The 27,298-nt window shown below is 40.8% G+C and overlaps 1 protein-coding gene across 3 annotated transcripts in view; it reads right to left on the minus strand.

The window, feature by feature from the left end:
- Positions 1-471: 471 nt before the first annotated feature.
- LOC307012082 (BICD cargo adaptor 2) overlaps positions 472-27,298 on the minus strand; it is a 48,338-nt gene continuing 21,511 nt past the window's right edge. Inside the window, exons 6-12 of one of the 3 annotated variants that reach the window (XR_013800554.1) lie at positions 26,557-26,814; positions 23,180-23,537; positions 22,171-22,547; positions 17,619-17,770; positions 7,122-7,335; positions 4,928-5,119; positions 472-3,251 (exon numbers count right to left, since the gene is read on the minus strand). Coding sequence is in view for 2 of the 3 variants with exons in the window: in XM_079638343.1 (XP_079494469.1) it covers positions 7,038-7,335; positions 17,619-17,770; positions 22,171-22,547; positions 23,180-23,537; positions 26,557-26,814 (1,443 nt within the window). In the remaining variant the exon portion in view is untranslated. Of the gene's footprint in view, positions 7,336-17,618; positions 17,771-22,170; positions 22,548-23,179; positions 23,538-26,556; positions 26,815-27,298 lie in introns of all 3 variants that reach the window. The other 2 variants (XM_079638344.1, XM_079638343.1) reach the window with 2 other exon arrangements.

Below are 27,298 nucleotides of genomic sequence, written 5' to 3' on the forward strand. Positions count from 1 at the left end.
ACAATATGATTTTTTTGTTATTGAATGTGATGGTAGTACGGTTGTGGAGTTGTACTAGGTTTGTACTTGTAGCTGTTATTTTATTTTTAATACTGTGCAGCACTTTGTGACCCTTCCTTGTCTGTGAAAGCTGCTATAAACTTTACTTACTTTTCTCCCTCCTCTGTCGTCTCTCTTAGGCTTGTAAATCTTGGTTTGCGATTGGAAGACAGGATTATGAGAAGAGCGATTGAGATCCCGATGCCGAATGTCCTGAGACTGACGAGAACCGTGCTCAAATTTAACCCTTTAAAGCTCCAAAAGATATCGAAATATGCTTTATTTTGTTATTGTTATTAAAATATCAGGAGAGTTTTATACTCAGCGTGTTAGAAATAGCTCCGGGTCAAATATGTAATGATGACTGGCGAAACATTCCTGCATTTAAAGATTAAACCACACATTCCTGTGACAAATACACACAAAACAAACTCTGAGTGACTTTTTATTTGCATTGACTGACTTTCCCAGCATGACCACCTCTACACAGACGATAGAAAACATCCTTTAACTCGCCGAGCTCAAGAGTCGGGGACCAATTCAACACTAAACGCTTTATTTAAAGTCTTTTTCCAAGCCGGTGGAGTCGTAAAGTGTGTTTTCAGTTCTGTGTACAAGTCTCATAGCCGAGAGAAACATGCATTGACATCATAATGCACATTATAAAGTTCAGTACTGACCACATATCAAATGAATGTTATTGTATATAAAGTTATCAAACTTATAGATCAATACTGGAACACAATAATAAGAGTTTCCAATAATAAGCTTCCACAGCTAAATATCACAATGCCATCACTTCCAGCAAACAGAAAATCTTATTAACCACATGACTTTAATGTCTTTGTAATTGCACTTAATTTAGTTTAGACTTGTGTTTATTCATTTTACGCCTCAACAAACAAAATGTGACAGTGTTTGCTTGTTGATGCCGCGCGTTTTCTGTTTCCTGAAATTGTAATGCTCATATAACCATGTCAAAAATGTTTCATAAAAAACAAAAAAAACAATCGAACGGAAAGAGACACGAGCTTTCCCACCATTAACAATACTATCAATATCACATGACCTCCTACCTCACCGTACAAAGCTAGAATAACACCAGTCACCAGATCTTGCTCATATCGAGGCAAAAGAACAATAATTCTGGCTTCCGACCATTTGACGAAAAATAACGTTTTCTAAAACCCCTGAATTTGCGAGTGAGATCACTGACCTGACGAATTCAGCACAACCCGTTTCATTTCTCTAATAACACACCCCAGAAAACAGAATGAATGTCGTCTTCTCTTATTGCTGCTGAGTTTAAAACAAGCCATCCGCTGTTCTTCCTGAAGGAGTGAGGAGCTAAACGCTAAAACTAAACGCTAAGCTAGGATTCTCTCTGGAAAAAAAGAACAAAAAAAGGCACTAATGGTCAGAACGAGGATCATAAACGGAAAAGGAACCGAACGGAGGGTTAGGTCGAGATCTCACGGCTTCTGATCAAACGCTGTGCCGACACTTGGCACAATAGAGTTCAGAGAGAATTACAGCATTCCAATTTGGAATTAATTTAAAGTTCTTGCACAGAATGCAGAAGGTCAGTGATCGAGTAAAGCTTGAGCGAAGGTGCTTGAAATCAATAAAAGAAGAATCAGTAACACTTAACAATACGGTACGTTAACGTCATCAACAATGTTTTACACACTTAATTCATCCAGGTTTAGGGATGCACCGATATCAGCGTTTTGGCCGATACCGATAACTCGTTATACTTGAAAGCCGATAACCGATACATTGGCTGATACCGATAATTCTTTATATTTGAAAGCCGATAACCGATAAATTGGCCGATACGATAACCGATAATTCTTTATATTTGAAAGCCGATAACCGATAAATTGGCCGATACGATAACCGATAATTCTTTATATTTGAAAGCCGATAACCGATATATTGGCCGATACGATAACCGATAATTCTTTATATTTGAAAGCCGATAACCGATAAATTGGCCGATACGATAACCGATAATTCTTTATATTTGAAAGCCGATAACCGATATATTGGCCGATACGATAACCGATAATTTGTTATATTTGAAAGCCGATAACGATACATTGGCCGATGCCGATAACTCTTTATATTTGAATGCCGATAACCGATATATATTGGCTGATACCGATAACCGATAATTCTTAATATTTGAAAGCTGATAACCGATATATTGGCCAATACGATAACCGATAATTCTTAATATTTGAAAGCTGATAACCGATATATTGGCCGATAACCGATAATTCTTTATATTTGAAAGCCGATAACCGATATATTGGCCGATAACCGATAATTCTTTATATTTGAAAGCCGATAACCGATATATTGGCCGATAAATCTAAATTTGTATATAATTTCTGAGAGCCTGATTACTAAAACAAAAGCCTCACCATTAAATCCACGTCTCAATTATAATGTTCTCATGATCATTTTATGTAGCCGATCATAAAATATATTTAAAGTCATCATGTTGAACAGTCGCATCTGAAGAGTCTCAGCTGAAGGAAATAATCCAATATTTATCGGCTTTAATATATCGGACACATTTTCTTATCGGGCCGATAACGTTAAAAATGAACCGATATCGGCCGATACCGATATGTTGTGCATCCCTATCCAGGTTAATATTTGGATATACTGTTGTTCACATGTTTGTTCATAATACAAGAACCTAATGTTAACGTAAAAATGTATTCATACATGAAGAAATTAATCTGGATTAATAAATGCTGTATTGTTCATTCTTATGTGAACCTTTTTGTGAGGCGGTTGCAAAAAAGTCCATTCAGTTTATCATCAATTTGCTGGTTTTACTTCCGATCAGATTAAGCCACAACGTAATGCTTTTATTTGTGCACTTTGAACCGTTCCTATAAAGAGACAATAATAATAATAATAAATAGATCAAATCCCAGCATCTGACCGCCTGTGGTTGTGTTTAAAACATGGCAGTAGAACGAGTGTGAGAAGCGTAACATTTCAGTGAATCACAGGAATAATCGTTTCATGAAGACTGGGAGAGTTATGAAGAAACCCAATACTAGTGTAAAAGAAGTGAACCTGAACACTATATAATAAACAGCAATATAAGCTTATATTAAACGAGCAGAGGTTACAAACTCTCAAAACACAGATTCATGTTTTGAGGAAAGGAACATCAGCTCATTTTCTTTCTTTTAAAGCAGCACCAGGTAACTTTTCAACCTTAATAATATATTTCCAAGTCTCTTGTGATGGTACATCGACTTACACTAGGTTGAATGACACGTCTGCCATAGCCTGACGGGGTCTGTAGCGTTTTTAATCGTACTTTTAAACTTCGGGTTTCGGGTAGTAACCGGCGAACAAAGAGAACTACAAAATTCGACTGCTTTACGGCATATACGTCACTTCCACCACCACCCCCACTTCCTTAAAATCGGACGTGCGAGCCAAACTAGCGTTTGTTTGCCAAATGTTATAGTCATGGCCGAAGCAGCACAGAAAAGCAAGAAAGCAAAGGTTTTGTCGGAGGAAAGCAAAAAGAGGAAACGAGAAAGTGATCGTATTAAAGGCAGAACGAGGATCAACATTGGGCCAGCGTTTCCTCGCTGGCGTGAGCTGAAGGAGGAGGAGGGGTGCCCGATGCCACCCGTCCCGGTTTTCCAGGGATTATTCTCTTTTTTGAGCGACAGTCCCAGAAAATTCATATTCTTTCCCGGGACACGAATTGTCCCGTTTTTTTGTGAAAATGTACTTCTAAAGTAGAATTTCCTGGTTTCAAATTAAACCGTTTCCGTCTACTGTTACTGTGTTTTCTTCATAGTTGTGTACAGTACATCCAATCCTGTGTCCGTAAACGGGTAAAAAACATGGTAAAAACGGGTAAAACAGTGGATTGGCAAATGCCAGGCGTTTACTTTTATTTGATTGGAAGCTCAACTTATCGCCTAGCAACTGCCTGTGCTGTCGGTCGGTCGCGCGCGCGCATCAACACACATCCAAGATGATACAGTGTGAGTTTAGTTGCTAGATAGCTTTTTAAAATATGTCTATTTACATCTATTGTGTGAAATGGGGAGAGAGACGGTCGAGGAGGATAAACTGTCTATGAGGATAACACAACAAAGTCGGATGAGCCACCAGTGTCAAAGAAAATACTATTTACAACCTACAACTCAGACTCAGACCACAAAAAATAATAATAATCTGTGTCCCGGTTTTTCACACTTCAAAGGTGGCAACCCTATGCTCGACCGATGCGGACTTTCAAATATCAAATGAAAGCCTATGTCTAAAGGGCGTGTACAAGTTTGGTAGGGGCTACATTCTTTCAAGTAAATATATAAGATGCACAAAATAATATTTTAGGATACCTAACATGTCTGTGATATTTGTTTATTTGTCTTGCCTCAAGCTATAATAAATCGATTTGTAAAATTTGCAGATTCATCTATGGTAGCTTGATATTATAATATTGACGATATATGGTTATTATATCAAACATTGCATTGAAGTATCATATAGATTCAGTAAAACGGTAACCAATAGACTAGGCTACTATAATGACGCTGGCTTGTAAACGTAAGCATCACGATCATTTGTCGTTTGAAAAAAAATAAAACCCATGAAAATATATTCATATGACATGCTGAAATATATGCCACTGTACCTGGATGAAGACATTTCACACGCGACACAAGCAGAACACCTGCATGTGAACTCCTCCTACAGTGTTCTGGGCTATCATGGTTGTCAACAAATGGACGTGCATGTATGACAGAGTTTACGACAGTAGTAGAGGACAATACTGTTTCCCAACTGTAGGGGGACCCCGAGAGCAAAAAAAAGAAAAGTAACCTAGTGCTGCTTTAATAATCAAAAGTATTAAAGTTTTCAGGACTTTGTGAGCTCTGGCTTCCTGTGTGTGAAAACAACTCGAGTCTACAGTTAAAAAAAGCTTCCCAAAGATTACAAATAAAAGACATCGTCCAGTGTTTCTGTCGCATTACTCTGGACTCGTGGGCAGTGGAGGAATGTGGCGTCCCCAGGCTGACCGTTACTGCAGATTAAACACAGAAATAACAGCAGTTAGCATGACGGTTGAGCGTACGGGACGCCGGTGTTAGTCACCCGAAGCTGAAGATAGTGTGGAGGATCAGCAGAAAGCCAGAGTTTCTCACAAGCACTGAAAACCTCGACCGCACCAACCGAAGCCCAGCATGCAGCTAATGCTAATGCTAACGCCGCGTAGAAGTCTAAATAAACAAAATAAAATACTGACTCCTCGTGACGTGGCGAGCCAAAGACCAATTATCAAATCATTCAAATGGTGATTTTGGTAACGCTTCACTTCAAGCCTTTACATATAATGCATTATAAAAGTATTTCTCATCAAAGTCCCTTTATTTTAATGCAGCAGTTATACATGTGAAAAGGTTTTCATAAGCCATAATCATCACAATTATAACAAATAAAGGCTTGAAATATCTCACTTTTCATGTAATCAGTCTATATAATATATTAGTTTCACCTTTTAAGTTGAATTACTGAAATTAACTTTTGCACCATATTCTCATTTTTCCAGTTTCATTGTATGGTTTCTGTAATGCAATATACAGAAAGGCTTTAAGTGAAGTGTTACTGTGATTTTTTAATTCGTATTTAATTGTTAGCATCATTGCTCATTATTGTCCTGTTATCACACTCTTTATTGTATAAAGCGCTGTAGAAATAAATGTGACGGTGATAAAAAACGGTTCAATGACTCGTATAAATAATATAATAATAAACGACTTTTTTGTTAGACATGCCAGACAAATGAGACGTTTGTTTTTTTCTGTGACGGTTCAAATTAACGTAAAGCATACAATAATCTAGCGAGGCACGTTGAGAACGTACAAGTTTTACGTTTTATTTTATTTAACACTGCTGTCAAATCTGAAGATCCTAAAATGTGCGCTGGCCCTTTAAATACAGTGATTCAAACAAGCCAATCACAACGCATGAATCTACGTCAGTGTTTTTACCGCTTCATCTCTCGCACATCGCAAACACAGACCAGTGAATGCCTTCGACATGGAGATGAGCTTCATTTCACTCGTAATCTACTGACAGATTCCCAATGCAAAGGTATTATGATCATATTATCGAGAGCATTAACCCTATGCGTCACTGATTTAGGATAAATGTCTTTCTTGCGCCAGAAAACTAGCCGGAAATCTTTTGTTTGCCGTGTCAGAAGACCGAAAGGACAGATAAGGCCTCGCTAATGTTCATCTGCAATGTAGAAACACAAACAGCCTTGCATTATGACATCACTGTGAGCATGTGACAAGCCCTTCTCCGCGACTTCACCGCGTAAAGCCGTGTGTCAAGTAAACGTAATCAAGTCTACGACATGTTAAAGCTTTCAGAAATAGATCTGCAGCCACTGACATCTACGAAAAAGCAAGCCGGAAACCCATTGGCTGATTTATGTATATGTACGCTTGTCGTTCCCGCCTGCCTCACGAGTGACATCGCTAAAAACGCGCACTCTCCAACCCGTCGTGTTATTTTAAATTCTCGCAAAGCAAAAAAAAATGGCACAATTCAATGGGTTTTCCTGCGTGTCAACAAGACAGGAGGAGGTTTGCATATCATTAGTTCGGGCATGTAAACACGAGCTACCTGATTGGACGGGCTGCTGATTTCAGAGGCAGGAGAGAGATGGACAGAAGGAAAAGGGCAAATAGCGATTGACTTGTGACATCATCACAATTCAACATGGCTAGCGCTCCCTAGCACGTCTAATCTAGAAACGCGCTGTGCAATTCGGTTTGAAACACACTTAGAATAAACGTTACATCATTCTGCCCCTAAGCTAGCTCTACAACATGCACCTGGCTACGAGAACGCTAAACACACGGACACAGCGTATGGGTTAGCGCAGAGCAAGCAAGAGCGCGCGAGTTGAGCTTTATACATGAGCCGCGGCTTCAGTCGCAGTAGATCTTGTACTTCTCGCTGCAGAACACGAGTGGCGCTCCCAGATCGGCGCGGGCCGCGGCGGGGAGACTTACGTCTGACGGGGTGGATTTAGCGCGCGAGTAGCCGGTTTTAGCGCGTCCGCGGCGGATCTGATCGTGGTCGACCTCCAGGTCCTCCAGTCGCTGTGTTAGCGCTAGCTTCTGCTGGATAGCCATACGCAGGAGAGAGTTCAGCGTCTTCTTCTCGTCCTCCGCCGCCGCTAGCTGTCTCTGCATCTCATCCAACTGAGTCACGTACTCGTCACAGCTGAGAGACAAAGAGATAAACAACAACATCAAATCACAGTACTTACATTTCATTTAAAGAGGACCTATGCTTGTTTCCATCTGTGTTTAGTGTGTAGTGTTGATCATGAGAAAGCTCCAGTTCTTCTCTATATCAGCGTCAGTGTTTCTGAACTCCTGAAACGCCTCCACTGTAGTCTCGAGTTTCTTCCGGGAACGAACACGCCACAATATTCCTCATTATAATAATTAATGCGCAGAATAAAGGGGCGGGGCCTGATTGAGTTCGTTAGTAGTGTGTTAAACTGGTGGTTATGGTAAGGGGCGGGACATTTCCCAAACACACTCGAAGCGCTCGACCAATCACAACACACTGCTCCAGCCGACCAATCAGAGCACAGTGTGCTATTCAGAAGGAGGGGCTTCTGCTGCGACTCGTTCAGCTCATGCTGAATTAAGACACGGTCAGTTTTTAACTGGGTTTCTGTTCTCTAACTGAACTAAATTATTTGTATTACCGTATTTTCCGGACTATAAGTCGCATCAGTCAAAAATGCGTCATGAAGAGGAAAAAAAACATAAGTCGCACTGGACTATAAGTCCAAACGTGTAAACAGGAAAAAAAACGCATGCATTCGGATATTTCGAGATTGGTTTCAGGCCTCAGATATGTGCCAATGCGATCTGCAACGGGACGGATAGCCCAACGAAACATCATAGGAGAGGAATGTGGACAAACGTTGACACATATCATATCGACATATCAAAGGTTGGCTTGCTCATCCTAAAAAGTCAGACTCACTGCTCCTCGTTAAAGCCGATATTTAAACACAATATGCTCCCACCAGTCCTGAGATCTCTCTCACACAGTAACTGAAGCATATGCAGGCTGCAATGATGGCACTTTTCATCCTCCTCCACCTCAAAATGGTGATGTTTGGTGAACTTCGCATATCGCAGAGCTAGCATCAAGCATATTTCGCGTTCGTCCACCTGTGCAAGAGAATTTAACCCTTTAAGCATGCGCGATGTTTCAGATGGCAAGTGTAACATGAATCGGACACAATTGAAAAAAATCAGATAAAGTCCTGCAGTGTAAACGAGGACTTATTGTACGAATAATAACAATTTAACTTTTTACATTTATTAATTTAAACTACTGAATTATTAGGCTATAATTTTTACCACTCGCCGCGCTTCCCCTGGTGTGCTCTGGTGCCCCCTGGGGAGGCGCGCCCCACACTTTGAAAACCCCTTGCATAAAGAACATATACCTGGGAGGCTGAATAGATTAAAGGGCACCTATTATGGAATTTTGAAATGTACCTTTCATGTAGTGTGTAACATAGATCTAAGTGAACAAAAACATCCTGCAAAGTTTGAAATATGAAAGTGCACCGTATATAAAGTTATTGTCTTTCAAAAGTAAGAGTCGACTCGGAGTCATTTTTATGAATCGTTAGAAGACCGAAGCTTTTTCTCTGACTAGATGACGTCAACTTGTCAAGTTATTTGAATACGATACGCCCACTTATTGCGCTCCAAGGCCAGCAGGGAAACATCATGGCGACGAGACGCTGTGTTCTGAAGTGCGACTCAAAAGCAAACTTTTTTCATCTGCCCAAGGAGGAGCATTTGAAGACTAAGTGGCTACAATTCATATATACAACTATACCACAGAAGTATAGTCCGAGCCTTGTGCTTTGCTCGCGCCATTTTGAAGACGATTGCTTTTTAAATGCAATCAAACTTGGATTCGCGAGCCGCTGATATTGAAGGAAGATTCAGTTCCAAGTGTGTTTGCATCAGCTTCCTCCTCCGTATCACAACCTGTAAGTGTTAATAATAATTGTTGCTTTTATGTTTTATGTAGCATGCTTAATAATTATGTTGTTTGTTGTGTAAGCACCGTTTAGCTTCTAGGTCTTCAATGACAATTGTATTGAGATATGTGAAGTGTTTGTCGTTGTTTTCGGAGTTGTCTAAAGAATAGAATAATACCTCGTAGTAACGTAACTGCATTTTTTTTTTTTTTTTTTTTTTTAAACGTTATGTTTATGCATCGGGCTAACGCAAACAAAGACTGATTGTGCTTTTACAATATGAACTCTGGGCTATGCTCGCTAACATAACATTAAATTCTTTATCTTATTTTTTGTTTTTTACTACAAACTATAAAGCAGTGGACTATAATCATTATTATAACACAATTCAATTGATAAAAGCATCATTGTACTCCGTGTTAAACAATAAGTATTATCTCTGTAAACACTGCTGGGTCGTCTGACCAATCAATGCAGATTAGCGTCGCGCAAAGGAGGGGTTTGGAAAAATGAGTCGTTGAACGAATCATTTGGGAGTCGGTGAGCAAATCAGGTAAAAATAAATGCATATTATACGACAACAAAAGTGTTTTTTGTCATTGCATGCACGTAAAACTGTTGTTGGGGACTCCCTAAACCACATTAGGAACATTTTAAATGTCATAATAGGTGCCCTTTAACATTAGCCAGCGAGTCCAACAAGTTACCGGTCAGCAAGTTCACCAAGCTCCCGATCTCACTCCTCAACACTGAATCCATTGAGTTTTTACTCGGTGTCGCTTCTGAACAACTCCGCTAACTAGAGTGCCCTCTGGCGGCTGTAGACGACAATGCTTTCTCTTGGTTCATCTCAGTCAGTATGGATTAATTTTGATATATAAGTCGCACCTGACTATAAGTCGCAGAACACAAACTATGAAAAAAAAGTGTGGCTTATAGTCCAGAAAATACGGTACTATATATTAAACTATTATGGTTCAGCCGCAACACCGCTATCATCTTGTCAACACAGACTACCACAGCAAGCCTAGTGCATACGTGTTCTTACATTGTACTTGTATTTAAAAAAAATATATAAAACTGTGTCAATGTGAGCATGTGTCATTAAAATGACTGATCATTCACATTTCAAATTGAGAGGAATTCCTTATAAAGATTTAATTAATTTGCTATTGAAACAGACATTACAATTTTTATACTACTGATCGTTTGTCAAGTTGTGTTTGAAATCGTGCCAGTCTATTGGCTTGCCAGACACTACATCCACAGCCTCTTACTAACAGGATTCAAGTATTTATATTTTAAAAAGGCGAGTCAAGACATTTTTCTCTTGTTTTGGGAAAAATGATAATCAATATTTTTTGGCATTTTATTGATAATGTGTGAAACCGTTTTCACACATTCTATTGATCGTGTTTTTGTTTTCATGTTGATTTGTGAAGCACTTTGAGCTGCATTTTAAGTATAAAAAGTGAAATACAAAGACAGTTAGTTGGATATTATAGCTTTAAAAGGTTTAACATTAATATGTTCTCACACACACACACACACACGCACGCGCGCACGCACACCTCACCTGGGGCTGTATGGATTACGGTTATGTTTGTTTTGTGTAGTTTTTGAAGCGTCAACTTTGAGGGTCTCAATTCACTTCATTATGGACTTCAGAGAAATTATTTATGACAAAAAAATCTGTTCCACTTCCACAGAAGAAAGTAAGTCATATACATCTTGGACGGCATGAGGATTAGAAAATGATGATACATTTTCATTTTTGGGTGGAGTATCCCTTCAATGCAATTGGCTATTTTAAATACAGCAATAGTCAATGTGTCCCAAAATACAACACCGGGCCAACTTTGTTTAAAGAGCAATTTCGCTTTCTTCATCCATAAAAAAGAAGAAAAAAGAAAAGTGATTTCAACAGCTCTCAATCTTAATGAGTGATGAATAAGCGTGAGATTAAAGCATTCACACAAAGAGAACGATTAAAGAGACACACCTTCATTAAACTGCAGGTGCAACTGCTCCTGACAGCCCAGTGCATGTCAACACACGCTGAACAACACACACACACACACACACGAGAAGCATGTGCTACCGCCCTACAGTCAGCAGAAAACACACATAATGGAGGATTTTCCCATGGGTGTGATTCATCAGTCCTCCTCAGAAGACCAGACGAGAGAATCTGACCCTGGAGCACACACCAGTCTGGAGCCGCACGGGTATATCTGTGGCGATAACAACTATACACTGTATGGGGCAAAATTATACATTTTTCTTTTATGCCAAAAATCATGAGGATATTAAGATCATGTTCCATGAAGATATTTAGTAAATGTCCTACCGTAAATATATAAAACATGTATTTGTGTGAGTGAATGCAGCACAATCGTGAACATAAATGCACAACTTTAAAGGAGATTTTCTCAATGTTTAGATTTTTTTGCTCCTCAGATTCCAGATTTTCAATAGTTGTGTCTCGACCAAATATTGTCCTATCCTAACACACCACACATCAGTGGAGAGATTATTTATTCAGCTTTCATGTGATTTATAAATCTCAATTTCATAAAATTGACCCATGTGACTGGTTTTGTGGTCAGGGTCACAGATATGAAAGCACTTGATCTGTTGGCTGTGATCATGCTTTCAGACGGATGGTGAAGATGAGCACACACCGCACACACGTACACAGCTCTGTCGATGTGACTTCTGCCTCGAGGTTTGGAGCCAAAAGCCCCAATTCTGCATGCAGTCTTAGGGCCAAAAGTTAGATCGCAGAACCTTACTGTGTTATAGTCGCCGAGACTCATTTCTCAACACTTTGGTCACTGTTTCAAATCTCTCCACACAGTGAACACAACAGCAGTGTGTGTGTGGTGTGTGTGTGTGTGTGTGTGTGTGTGTGTTGAACTGTGGATCATTTATCATTGCTTTGGCAACAAAATGCATCCATGACGCCATCACTCAGAGAAACACCATCAGCAGCGAGGGTTAAAGCAGCAGCTTTACGGTATTAAACATGAAGAACTGTGTCAGCGGCTCTTTCACTGTCAGTGCTCCACATCGCCACCTAGCCGCCTGGAGTGCACACTACATCCAATCTCACACACTTTTGCGTCACCATATGCACACAGATTTCCCCCCATAACGCTCGTCTAAACGCAGAATAAAAAGTGATAACGCAACGCCACTTTTTCGTTTTCTCTTCAGATCGTTTTCCTTGTAAACATAGCCTCAGAGAAATACATTTCATACATACGGTTCCATTAACTTAGTCACCATGAAATTCTTGACAATTCTTATTTTTTTATGGAATAGTGCAGTGATTATCATAAATGATTTATGTTGAATCAGAATAAGTTCCTCTTGCAGCATCTCTTCTCTGATGATGTGGGCGGGGCAACCTGTCACTCACATGAGATCAGCCAATAGCAAACCACAACCATCCAATCAATTCCTCACAGACACAATTAAGAACCCGCCCACATGTGTTCTTCAGTCACACAGCGTTTCACTCGATATACGACACAATGCAACTTCCATTTCATACCAACTAAACATAAAACAAAACTGAAGACAATGAAATCCTATCACAATTAAGAGTTAAGGCCATTGCACACTGAGTCCGAAATTCGCATCCGAAATTTTCGCACGTTAAAAAATAAATACGACCTCACGTTATGTCAATCACGCTTGCACACTGCCTCCGAATCTTTCGTCCGTCATAAAAAAAATCGAAACGGTTCGCTTTCTGCGTTTTTCGCATCCGTAACAAGCAGTTTGAATGGTGCTTTGACAATTCAGAGCCACCGAATCACGAATACGAAAAAACGCATATGAAAATTTCAGACACCGTGTGCAATGGCCTTTAGTCTTTCAATTTCATTAGCATCTATACCAAAAGTGGAAACTTGAGCATAATTTTGTGCTGTAATGTAAACATGGATCATGTAACATCATTTACTGCAGTGAACTATAACCACGGCATTCTTGTTATATCAGTATTTTATAATGCTGTCAGTTGATAAAATGTGTGTGTTGGGTGAAACCTCTGCTAGTGTTCTGGAAAAATGAGTATATTGTAGTTTTACTAGTTTTAGTGTGTTTTGGATGTAAAATGTACTGCGTTTGAAGCTGAAGGTCGTTTGAGGAACTGTGCGAAGAGTTTTGAAATGCTAACATATGCATTGAAAAATGTTGCCTAGTAAATGTAAAAAAACAAACAAAAAAGAAGTCTAGACAAACTAACCCACACACACACACACACCCACCCACGTGTGTGTGTGTGTGGGTGTGTGTGTGTGTGTGTGTGTGTGAGAGAGATTAACAGAGGGTGAGATGGAGGTCTCATGCACATAAAGACACAACGCCTCACAAAAGCATTAGTGGCGCTTCATTAGCGATCGGCCCCTGGGAACGCCGCTCTAAACGCAGGGGTCAGGATTCTCCCGGGAAAAGAGGCCAGGGGTCACGTCACTCACGTGTGAACCATCTGCGTCTGCACGAGTGTGTGTGTGTGTGTGTGAGAGAGCGGGGTGTGAAGGAGGCGTGCGGGTGTTGTTGAGATATACGTCTCGACACGCATTCATCTCAGAAACAAAACATCCTACAAAACCTGCTATTCTCTATATATGCAAAACACAACTTCAGTAACACTTTACAATGAGCTTCATTAGTTAATGTATTAACTAACATGAACTAACAACATTTGTTACAGTATTTATTCATCTTTGTTAATGTTAGTTAATAATAATCCAGCTGTTCATTGTTTGTTCATGTTAGTTCACAGTGCAGTAACTAATGTCAACAAATACCACCTTTGATTTTAATAACGTATTAATAAATGCTGTGATTAATATTAACTAAGAATAATAAATGCTGCAGAAGTATTGCTCATTATTAGTTCATGTTAACTAATGAACCTTACTGTAAAGTGTTACCACAGTTCCTGATCAGCTTTAGAGATGTCGGAGACTGTGGGAAAGAGAGATCAGCCCCCCCGCCTGATAAGCTCATTAGCATATTAATACCCAGAGACCGGCCGCTGCGAGCGGCGCTGAGGGGCGTCACGGCTTCAGATGCGGATGGGAAATCTTCACACTGAAGGAGGGTTTGTTCATTAATAGCGGATGATCGTGAACACGGAACAGAAACAGTTTTGTTCACTCGCTGAATGTCAGTGGGAACAGAAGAAAGAATGAGAAGTATATATATGTATACTTTTTCACCAGGAGTAATTAATGCCAAACATTGTGATATACAGAAAATTTACAAACTATTTGAAAGTATAAAATATAATACAGTCAAACCAAAACGTATTCAGACACCAGATATACTTTTTGATATTCTTTCACTAGTGTGTGCAGGACACTATAGTTCATTTATGTAAGTGAGGAGAGCAAAATAAAGTAAACTGTGACATATTATACCCAATAACTCTTCATACAGAGACTACCAGTGACATTAGGGACCAAAACTGATTGGGACACTTTGAGCTGATCATGTTTTCTTCAGTGTTTTGTCTGCAACTGCTAATGCTCTTTTCACACACACACACACACTGAACACAATGAAGCATTGCTTGGTCACTGGTTGAGCTAAACTGGTATTATCTAATTGTGTAGTTAAACTGAACAGCTGACAGATATTCAACATAATTCATGTGTGAGACAGTCTAACAGAAGTGTGTGTGTGTGTGTGTGTGTGTGTGTGTGTGTGTGTGTGTGTGTGTGTGTGTGTGTGTGTGTGTGTGTGTGTGTGTGTGTGTGTGCTTTTGTTTATATTACATTGTGGGAACCAAATGTCCCCACAAGGATAGTAAAACCTGAAATCACCTCCATTGTGGGGACCAGCACGCGGACCAAAACACCCTTGTGTGTGTGTGTGTGTGTGTGTGTGTGTGTGTGTGTGTGTGTGTGTGTGTGTGTGTGTGTGTGTGTGAGTGAGACAGTCTAACAGAAGGACGGACAACCTGTCAAATATCAACTGAGTTCTGCTCATATTTTATTACCGTTTTCTAAACTATAGCGAATAAACTATGATAATGTGAGAAATATTGAAGGTGTCTGAATAAATGACTGTACATGATAGTATTTTTTGTCCTGCCTTTATTCTCAAATCCATTTTTTTGTTAAATAAATCTAAGCTATTAAACGGCAGGCACATCATCAATATAGAATATCTAGTTAAGGAAATAAATGAGGAAAGCACAGATCCCGCGCGGATGTGATTGAGCCGTGCACGAGTTACACACACACACACACAGAAGTGTTGAAGTGATCCTGCAGCTTACGGCGTCACGGCTGTGAGAAGACTTAGCTGCAGATTTACTCTGACACGTCACTGGTTCCCATCACTGAGAGTCTGTTCTCACAAGACATCGCCATACATATCTCAATCTGGTCAAAAACGGTGAATTTAGTCCATCTGAACTACACGGGAAATTACCAGCCAGTTTGTTTTTCATCCAGAGAAAATCTCATTTACTTATAAACGCTTGAATATCTCTCATTTATTTTGACATTTACCTTCAATGCATCATAATTACAATAAGGCTTTCCAGCATTACAGGCTCTACCATTTTTTAAGGCTGGAATAGACCTTATCAGGGTAACAATATATAATATTTGAATAACCATTTTTGGTTACACTTTATTTTAAGGTGTCATTGTTACAGTGTGATTATAGTAAGTACATGCAGTTGCTTAATATTACTCAGCACTTAAATATATAGGGTTAGGGTAGGATTAGGCTTTGGTTGAGGGTTAGTTGCATGTAATTATGCATAATTTACTGTTATTACTATGGTAAGTACATTTGTAACAAATGTAACAAGAACTCTGTAAAATAAAGTTTGACCCCTATGGTTTGACCCCATATTTAAAATTTGACAGGAGTGTAAATGGATTGTATTGTTGTGACTTTTGGCAACAGGCATGGACTAGTTCAGATTGGTCTGAGTAGTGTAGTGAACATCAGCCTTTCGTCAGAACAGCGTGTGGGCGGAGTCTCGTGGCGAGTGCACAGCCAATCAGAACAGCGTGTGGGCGGAGTCTCGTGGCGAGTGCACAGCCAATCAGAACAACGTGTGGGAGGAGTCTCGTGGCGAGTGCACAGCCAATCAGAACAACGTGTGGGCGGAGTCTCGCAGCGAGTGCACAGCAAATCAGAACAGCGTGTAGGCGGAGTCTCACGGCAAGTGCACAGCCAATCAGAACAGTGTGTGGGCGGAGTCTTGTTGCAGAAAAATAGAAACCATTTCTAAAATAGAATTGTCGAGTGTCGCCGTTGCAACTGGTTAGCACAACAACTCCGATTAACATGGAAAAGACGCATTGTATCGCGTGTAGTTAGGCCACGGTGTCTCAGAGAAACAGTTATTGACTCACACATTAGCGGTGCTCAGATTAATCGATCGCTATCGGCCGATAATCGCTTTGGGAAGTTTGATCGGCGATCTCTATAAAGGCTGATCTCATGCTGACGACACACGATATACAATTCATATTTCTTTATTAAATAACAACAATTTGAAAACTTTCTGTGGGACGTAATTTCACAAACAGCGTGAGTGAATCACTCTCTCTTTCCCTCTCACAATGGCTTCACATCAGCACATCGCACTATAAGCTGACCAGCTGACCATTTGCATTTCTTTTTAAGTCTTGCCAGTGTTTAAACCACTCAGCACTCGTGCGCTCTCCTAGACACACTCAAAGCACACACACACACACACACACACACACACACACACGGCCGCCTCAAACACAGATCGTGAGTACCTACCAAATTGCGCTGAAATGCTGAAATACACACAAATGTATGTACAAAATGACCGTCTTGATGAGTACGCACATAAACACAGGGGGTTTGTGGTAAGTGGATATAAACAGTTGTGCATGTGTTCATTATGAAACTGTGGCGGGAGTATGGTAGTTTTTATAGTTTCTAAATGTGTTTATCCTGAAGTTTTTCACAATGATTAACAATGGTAGTGATGTTTTTATCTTTGTTCAGTTAAAGGTGTGGATAGTATTACCGGCAAACAATCGACTTCATAAGGGGAAGTAGAATTAAGTATATTCTGTGTGCTCTAATACTCGTTGAGAGATGATCAATATGACAAAAGGGAATCCGTTACACCGTCATAATATTTCAGTTTTGCCCTATAAAAAGATGGAGCAGCTGTTAATCGATCTATATAAAACTCAGACGCAGATGAACATGCATCTCACTGGGACAAAATATGCAACAGTGGTAACTGCTCTTATTCGTAAAACACAATAAAATATCATGACTGGTATTAGTTTCTGTGATTATATTTTTGTAGAGCCTGGTGTTGTTCTGTTGATCATAACTGTGATAATACTGTATGAGAACAGAGGAGATACAGGAGAGTGTCATAAAACCAAAGATAATGTGTGTGTCGTGGTGTGTGTGTCGTGGTGTGTGTGTCGTGGTGTGTGTGTCCTACCGAGTGGCGAACATGGCCCTGAGTGAGGAGAAAGTGGCCGCGTCCTCTTTCAGGGCTTTGAGCTCGTTGCGAAGCTTCATCATGGTCTCGGTCACCATGGCCTTTTCATTCTCATATTTGCTCTTCAGGTTGGCCAGCGCCACCTCAGCGGTCTGAAAAACACACACACACACACGTGTCAATGCCAGTAATAAACACAACAGTAGCAAACAACACGGAAGATTTGCTTCATAATAGCCGTTTGTCTTTTAGTTTGTTGAAAGTATGCCATTAGACTAAAGTCAGAACGCCTCTTTAGAGTCAAACACAACACACAACATCAGAGGTCCTGGCTGACAACCGTTCATCTGACAAACACAAAGACAGGTCGTGCTTTAAACTGTTAAAGGATTAGTCAGTTTAGAATTAAAATCTCCTGATAATTTACTCTCCCCACGTCATCCAAGATGTTCACGTCTTTCTTTCTTCACTGGGAAAGAAATGCAGGTTTGTGAGGAACACACTCCAGATGTTCTCCATATAGTGACTTCAATGGTCCAGCGGGTCGAAGGTCCAGATGTGAGTTTCAGCTTCAAAGTCTCTCACGATCCAGCCGAGGAATAAGAGTCTCATCTAGACACACCAGCGGACATTTTATAACAAAATACACATTTATATACTTAACCACAAATGCTTGTCTTGCACTCGCTGTGATCACGTTGAAAGGTCACGCGTGTTCCGGTTTATAATTGTAGAGTTTATAATTGTAGAAGATGAGGCGTTCCGGCGCAAACGTTCCCTGGTGATATTCTGCAGTTTCAGAAAACAACTCCGCCACTGACCAGGAGAAACCCAGTCTAAAGACAGCGGTGTGTTAGTCAGATGCTATTTTAAGGGCGCGTGCTTGGCCATTATGTAGCGTGTGCACAACACACACACTTTGATTCTCTCATCTAAACAGACGTAGCAGTTTTCATTTTTACAAACCACACATTATTACAAGGAAAAATATTGACACACGAGGAAAATCATTGTTGTGTCCATGAAGATGTGAAATACTAGGCATAAATCCTATAATCAAATTATTATACGCCTGTTTAACCGAAGCTAATGTGTGTGTGTTTCTCCATCATCCTCATACAATGTCACTTCTCTGTGTTTTACGGTCCTGGCGAGAACGTCGGTCTCCTCGGCTGTGAACCGCTCCTGGGGTGCGCCGGCAAACCCGCCGTTATAATAGCGATCCGCCGTTATAATAGCGATCCGCCGTTATAATAGCGATCCGCCGTTATAATAGCGATCCGCCGTTATAATAGCAATCCTCCGTTATAATAGCAATCCGCCGTTATAATAGCAATCCACCGTTATAATAGCAATCCGCCGTTATAATAGCAATCCGCCGTTATAATAGCAATCCGCCGTTATAATAGCAATCCGCCGTTATAATAGCGATCCGCCGTTATAATAGCAATCCGCCGTTATAATAGCAATCCGGCGTTATAATAGCGATCCGCCGTTATAATAGCGATCCGCCGTTTTAATAGCAATCCGCCGTTATAATAGCAATCCGCCGTTATAATAGCAATCCGCCGTTATAATAGCGATCCGCCGTTATAATAGCAATCCACCGTTATAATAGCAATCCGCCGTTATAATAGCGATCCGCCGTTATAATAGCAATCCGCCGTTATAATAGCGATCCGCCGTTATAATAGCAATCCGCCGTTATAATAGCGATCCGCCGTTATAATAGCAATCCGCCGTTATAATAGCGATCCGCCGTTATAATAGCGATCCGCCGTTATAATAGCAATCCGCCGTTATAATAGCGATCCGCCGTTATAATAGCAATCCGCCGTTATAATAGCGATCCGCCGTTATAATAGCAATCCGCCGTTATAATAGCAATCCGCCGTTATAATAGCGATCCGCCGTTATAATAGCGATCCGCCGTTATAATAGCGATCCGCCGTTATAATAGCGATCCGCCGTTATAATAGCGATCCGCCGTTATAATAGCAATCCGCCGTTATAATAGCGATCCGCCGTTATAATAGCGATCTGCCGTTATAATAGCAATCCGCCGTTATAATAGCAATCCGCCGTTATAATAGCAATCCGCCGTTATAATAGCGATCCGCCGTTATAATAGCGATCCGCCGTTATAATAGCAATCCGCCGTTATAATAGCAATCCGCCGTTATAATAGCGATCCGCCGTTATAATAGCAATCCACCGTTATAATAGCAATCCACCGTTATAATAGCGATCCGCCGTTATAATAGCAATCCGCCGTTATAATAGCGATCCGCCGTTATAATAGCAATCCGCCGTTATAATAGCGATCCGCCGTTATAATAGCGATCCGCCGTTATAATAGCGATCCGCCGTTATAATAGCGATCCGCCGTTATAATAGCGATCCGCCGTTATAATAGCAATCCGCCGTTATAATAGCAATCCACCGTTATAATAGCAATCCACCGTTATAATAGCAATCCGCCGTTATAATAGCGATCCGCCGCTATAATAGCGATCCGCCGTTATAATAGCGATCCGCCGTTATAATAGCAATCCGCCGTTATAATAGCAATCCGCCGTTATAATAGCGATCCGCCGTTATAATAGCGATCCGCCGTTATAATAGCAATCCGCCGTTATAATAGCAATCCGCCGTTATAATAGCAATCCGCCGTTATAATAGCGATCCGCCGTTATAATAGCGATCCGCCGTTATAATAGCGATCCGCCGTTATAATAGCAATCCGCCGTTATAATAGCGATCCGCCGTTATAATAGCTATCCGCCGTTATAATAGCGATCCGCCGTTATAATAGCAATCCGCCGTTATAATAGCAATCCGCCGTTATAATAGCGATCCGCCGTTATAATAGCGATCCGCCGTTATAATAGCGATCCGCCGTTATAATAGCAATCCGCCGTTATAATAGCGATCCGCCGTTATAATAGCAATCCGCCGTTATAATAGCGATCCGCCGTTATAATAGCAATCCGCCGTTATAATAGCAATCCGCCGTTATAATAGCGATCCGCCGTTATAATAGCGATCCGCCGTTATAATAGCAATCCGCCGTTATAATAGCGATCCGCCGTTATAATAGCGATCCGCCGTTTTAATAGCAATCCGCCGTTATAATAGCAATCCGCCGTTATAATAGCAATCCGCCGTTATAATAGCGATCCGCCGTTATAATAGCGATCTGCCGTTATAATAGCAATCCGCCGTTATAATAGCAATCCGCCGTTATAATAGCAATCCGCCGTTATAATAGCGATCCGCCGTTATAATAGCGATCCGCCGTTATAATAGCAATCCGCCGTTATAATAGCAATCCGCCGTTATAATAGCGATCCGCCGTTATAATAGCAATCCACCGTTATAATAGCAATCCACCGTTATAATAGCGATCCGCCGTTATAATAGCAATCCGCCGTTATAATAGCGATCCGCCGTTATAATAGCAATCCGCCGTTATAATAGCGATCCGCCGTTATAATAGCGATCCGCCGTTATAATAGCAATCTGCCGTTATAATAGCAATCCGCCGTTATAATAGCAATCCGCCGTTATAATAGCGATCCGCCGTTATAATAGCGATCCGCCGTTATAATAGCGATCCGCCGTTATAATAGCAATCCGCCGTTATAATAGCGATCCGCCGTTATAATAGCGATCCGCCGTTATAATAGCGATCCGCCGTTATAATAGCGATCCGCCGTTATAATAGCGATCCGCCGTTATAATAGCGATCCGCCGTTATAATCCGCCGTTATAATAGCGATCCACCGTTATAATAGCAATCCGCCGTTATAATAGCAATCCGCCGTTATAATAGCAAACCCGCCGTTATAATAGCGATCCGCCGTGGAACAAGCGCGCCGGCTCTTAAAGGGAATGTGAGAGGACGCTCTGATTGGTTTATTTCACGTTACGCCCAAACCACACCTATGAGTAATGAAGCGACTTCAGACACACACATTTTAGACTTGCGTCGGGCGCAAGAGTCGTTTATCCCGCCGGTATAATAGCAACAGCGCCGGGATCCGCCCAAAGTTACTTGCGTTTCACGTTTGATACTTGGTCTGTACTTCCGCCAACATCACGCTTGACCTTTCAACCTGATGACGTAATGTGTGGCGCATCACAGCGAGTGTAAGACGGGCATTAGTGTTTAAAAGTATATAATGTGTATTTTCTTATCAAATGTCCGCTGGTTTGTCTAGATGAGACTCTTATTCCTCGGCTGGATCGTGAGAGACTTTGAAGCTGAAACTCACATCTGGACCTTCGACCCGCTGGACCATTGAAGTCACTATATGGAGAACATCTGGAGTGTGTTCCTCACAAACCTGCATTTCTTTTCCACTGAAGAAAGAAAGACATGAACATCTCGGATGACGTGCGGGAGAGTAAACTATCAGGAGATTCTAATTCTGAATTCTGCTTTCGAATGACACCTAATTTAGGATGCTTATTAAAATATTTGAGGTGATAAAGCATGCCAAGTGTTACGCTACGACCCACTGATGTAATGGCGATGAGAAACGCTCACCTGTTTGTTGGCCTTCAGGACGGTTCTCAGGGTGGCTATCTGCTCTCTCTTAGTGCTGAGGAGGGATTTGAGTTTGAGGATCTCCTCCACGCCGGCCTCCTGCTCGCGGTCCGCGCCGAGACCCAGTTCCAGAGAAGCCATGCGCTGGCGGGAGAGCTCAGTGGTGCGGTCCACGGCCAGCTGGAGGTGCCGGATCTGGTCCCGGATGATGGCCACCAGGTTATAGATGTTCATGGGCTCTTTACGGGGATCAGCCACTGGAGATGACGCTCCATCACTGGTGTCGGCGCTGGGAAAGAGTCCACGGGTCAGCAGGATTGGAGATCGCCGTCCACGACCATCAGGAGTAGTCTGAGCGCCATTCATCCCGGCTTTACCTGTGTGTGTGTGTGTGTGTGTGTGTGTGTGTGTGTGTGTGTGTGTGTGTGTGTGTGTGAGAGAGAGAGAGAGAGAGAGAGAGAGAGAGAGAGAGAGAGAGAGAGAGAGAGAGAGAGAGAGAGAGAGAAGAGTTCATTCTCTGAACTGAGTGACGTGTTAGAATATGTGTTAGCTACTCACAACGCCAGAGACAGCTAATTACAGTGACCCACTGTATTTATCTATTTATTAAGATGGATTGTTAGCGTAACACATTAACAGTTATTCAGCGACACAATAGCATAAAGAACATATACCTGAGAGGCTGAATAGGCTAAACTAACACTAGCCAGCGAGTCCAACAAGTTACCGGTCAGCAAGTTCACCAAGCTCCCGATCTCACTCCTCAACACTGAATACATTGAGTTCTTCCTCGGTGTCGCTTCTGAACGACTCCGCTAACTAGAGCGCCCTCTCGCGGCTGTAGACGGTAATGTTTCTCTTGGTTCATCTCAGTCAGTATGAATTAATTTTGATATATAAGTCGCACCTGACTATAAGTCGCAGGACCAGACAAACTATGAAAAAAAGTGTGACTTATAGTCCGGAAAATACGGTAATAATAGGTGTGATATGTGAGGGAGGGATTTACCTTCGCGGTAGAAGTCGAGCATGATGCGGTTCGGCGTTTCGTTGTTGCACATGCAGACGTGATGGTACAGGTTGGCCAGCTCCTCGCTGAAGGTGGCGAGCTCGTCCTGAGCGATGTTGAGGCTGCCCTGGGACTCTCCTGCCACTTCACTGGCCTGCCGAAGCTCTTTCTCCACACGCTCCAGATGCTCGCGGTCCACTCGACTGCTGCGCTCCAGAGACGAGAGCTGCGCGCTCAGACACGACACCCGGCTCTCCAGCTGCGCCTGCTCCTCCTTATACTGGGACTGACAGGCCGAGTGCTCCGCCTTTAACGCTTTGAGCTCCTCCTTCAGCTGACTTGCCTCGGACACTGCGACCTGTGGTTTCAAACAAATGAGTGTGAAGTGAACTGCTTCGCTGTCTACAGATTCAGGTCAGTGCTGCATTGATTACTTATAGTTGGGTTCCCACACCTCGTTACCCTGAAATTAAGCACTGACTGAACCCTCTGGTCCTCTTCATTTAGGGGTCACACTCGGCTCTGTCGCGGTCAAAAGTGACCGAAGCCTTGAAACGTAACTTCTTTTTTTCCAGGAAAACCAACGTAATATATTTTTATTCAATAATATTTTTTGATTATTATTTCAAATTTTATGATACTATGCAATATTTATTTAAAAAAATATGAGCTATTTTTTCCATTAGAACTAATATATATATTTTTTTTATTTTTTATTTTTTTTTATAAATGCAATATTTCACATTCAAATAGTGAAGGCCTTTAAAATCCATTTTTTTAAGTGATAAAAGTCCCATCTGGAGGCGTTAAAAAAATAAAAACGTGTGTAATGTCCTGTAACCAACTGTATAGCTCCCTATATAAAGGCAAGGATGGCTTGAGGGAGTAAATCATGGGCTAACTTTCATTTTAAAGTGAACTACTCCTTTAACGTAACGTGTAAATGTGCGTAACTAGCGTAAATCAAGCAAGCTAGTGTGCACAGGCCACGAAGTGTTGGCGCAGAAACATTAGCGGACCGGAGGAAATATTACGGAATTTTTTTCCAGAAAACTTCTTGCACAAATTAAATTCAAGGAATCCCGTTTACAAATTGTAGTACATGAAGAAAATTTATAGTTATGTAATTATCTCTAATTTGATTACTTTGACCTAACTTGTTAGAATTGAATAGGATTATTTTGTGATATGAAAAAGCAAAGAGCAAGTAAATATATTCCATTCTTTATCAACAACATGAATTGATATTTCTTCATGTCAGGGGTTCGTGAGTTGATGAAAAGCTAACTGAATAATAAATATGTATATTAAAAAAACGAACTAAAAAATATATATTTTCTCTGTTTACCTGCATGTCATGTTCACATTAATGTCAGTTAATTCATGGTCACAAGTAATCGTGTAATCAGTAGAAAAACAAAATCTAATCCAATTAGTAGTATTTTAAAGTGTAATTATAATCTAATTTCAAGTACTTAATTGGAACTTAACTCTACATACAGTATATCCATATACAAAGAGCATTGCCCGCATGAAGCACATCAACTCACAATTGATTCGCAATCGAGTTGTTCACACTAAATTAGGGGTGTGACGGTTAGTATATAACCGTGAGACCGACGGTTATAGTTAAACACCGTCATTAGAACTCTATAACCGCCAAAACCGTGTTATTAAAATATTTTTTACAAACATAAAAAAAAAATAATAATAATAATAATTTTTTAGATAGGATCATAATATGCGCAATACATCGGGAGACATGGTTTTTACCACTTAATGAAGTTTTGTTTTGTAAATCGTCAGAAATGATTTTTACCACTTCATATAAGTTTTGCTTTGTAAGCCTTTCCTTAAAGCGAATTTCGTTTTGTACAAATTGTACCTTAATTTTAATAAATGTTTCATCAACCAATTGCATGTATTTAATAATATAGCAGACAATATAATAACCGTGACATTGAGGCGCCGGCGCGCCGCGTTCACTTGCGTTGTGAACTAGAGCGCATCTCATCGTAAATGAATGAAACTATGCCTATGCCTCATGCATTAGCATTAAATATCTTTGCTACATCCTTTCTAGACGGGTGCGGCTTTGAGAAATCTTGGAGATCTCCCTAATAAACGGAGGTCTGAAATATCTGCCCCTTTACTGATCAGAGCGCGCGCTGACACGGAGTTAACCCGCTATCTCCAAGAAGAACCAATTGACTCTACGGCTAATCCACTAGCATGGTGGGGAGACACACGCTATCCGCTCTTAGCAAAATTGGCACGTAAATACATGTGTATTTGTGCTACAAGCACAGCATCAGAGCGAGTTTTTAGCACTGCGGGTAACATAGCTACCCCTGTCAGATCGTCCCTAAAACCGAGTAAAGTGAACATGTTGGTGTTCCTGTCACGGAACTTTGAAGTCGAAAAAGATTAGGAATTTAAAATGTCATTGCACTTTTTTTGTTTCCTGTATTTAGTTAGTTTAATTAAGGTATTATCACAACAATCGTTGTTCGACTTTTTTTTTCTTTGATAAAGGTATGTAGATTTTATCATTTGTAATTTAGGCCTACTCATTCATTTTTATGCAGCTCTTATATAATTTAAGCAGCCTACGTTTTTAAAAGGATTTGTTTAGTGTGTGTGATTTATTTAAAACAAAGCATGTTCATTGCTTTTTTTTTTTTTAGGATTTAAAAAAAAAACCCGACGGTTATGTTACGAACCGTCACATTTGACTCACATCATAACCGTCATCACCAATTCTGAAACCGGCACACCCCTACACTAAATGCCAACAAATCAATATCCACCGGGTTGAACGAAAAGCAAATTAATTTTTCAACAAGAAAAACACAGTTAACAAGCATGAAGATTAACTAAAGTCGTGTCATTTGCATGGTGGAGTTTAGTAATCATTGAAGGTGAGCTGAAAAAATAACAAATAAAGTGAGATTAAGTCCATAAAGTGTATACTATTTGTATTACTTAATGGATTATAATTGAACAAAGTTCCCTGGGCAATTGAGGAATACACAATCTGTGTTTGTGACACGAGCAAAGAGCAACCACAGAAATTGTATGCCAACAACTCGCCAATCAAGGGATATGCTGGTAGTTCAAAGCTACTCATGAACCTTTTATTTCAGGCTTAAGCTCAAAATATGAACAAAAATGCTTAGTACACAAAATAGAAAGTATATTTTAGTATTGAATCACAAGTATACTGTATTTATTGACCTATGCACCATTTTGAATGGATTTTTTCTTCTTGCCAGAGATGAAGCCACCACTTAAAGTGTTGGCTTTGAACAAAGACGTCTGCTAAATGACTAAATGTACTTAAAAATCAGAAAAAAAAAAAAAAAAAAACTCTATACCTTGTACTTGCACTCCAGGATCTCGGGGCCGTTGATGTCCACCTCGTAGTATTCGCTGTCCTCGTGGCTGTCGCGCTCCTTCTCGTTGTCCAGGGCGGACTGGCGCTCTTTGCTGGCCTGGAGTTTGCGCATGGCACTGATGTTCTCCGAGAGCCGGCTGACCTTCTCCTGCTGCTCAGAGAGCGCTCCGCGAGCCTGTTCCAGAAGCTTCTGAGACTCCTGCAGTGTGGACAGCAGCGTCACCTTCTCACGCTCAACCTGAACACACACACACACACGGTTCAGGTACGACAGAAGAAAACAACACATCACACAATTAAAAACAGAATTTAAAAGTGATGAACTGAGAAATCACATTTTCCTTGAGCTTTCATATAAGAGGTCATCATACTATAAGAATATCCTGTAAGTTTCAGAACTGAACACTTCCTTGTTAGTCCAATAAAAGCTTTTATTGAGTCCAGGCACAGCAAAGGGCATCAAACCCCGCCTCCGCAGAAGATGATCGACGCCTACTTCAACACCGCCTGTTTAGCCCCGCCCACCGATGCGCGCATTACATGAAACTCATAATATGCAAAACTGTTATCCAATCATAGCAGTGGGCATTTACACTGAAGCCTAACAGCAGCCAATCACAGCAGTGGACGTTTACACTAAAGCCTCACAGCAGCCAATCACAGCAGTGGGCGTTTACACTGAAGGGGCGTGTCTGTGTGAGACTTCAAACAGAGCATTCAAA

The sequence above is a fragment of the Phoxinus phoxinus genome (assembly GCF_949152265.1).
Source record: "Phoxinus phoxinus genome assembly, chromosome: 15".
Classification (NCBI taxonomy): domain Eukaryota; kingdom Metazoa; phylum Chordata; class Actinopteri; order Cypriniformes; family Leuciscidae; genus Phoxinus; species Phoxinus phoxinus.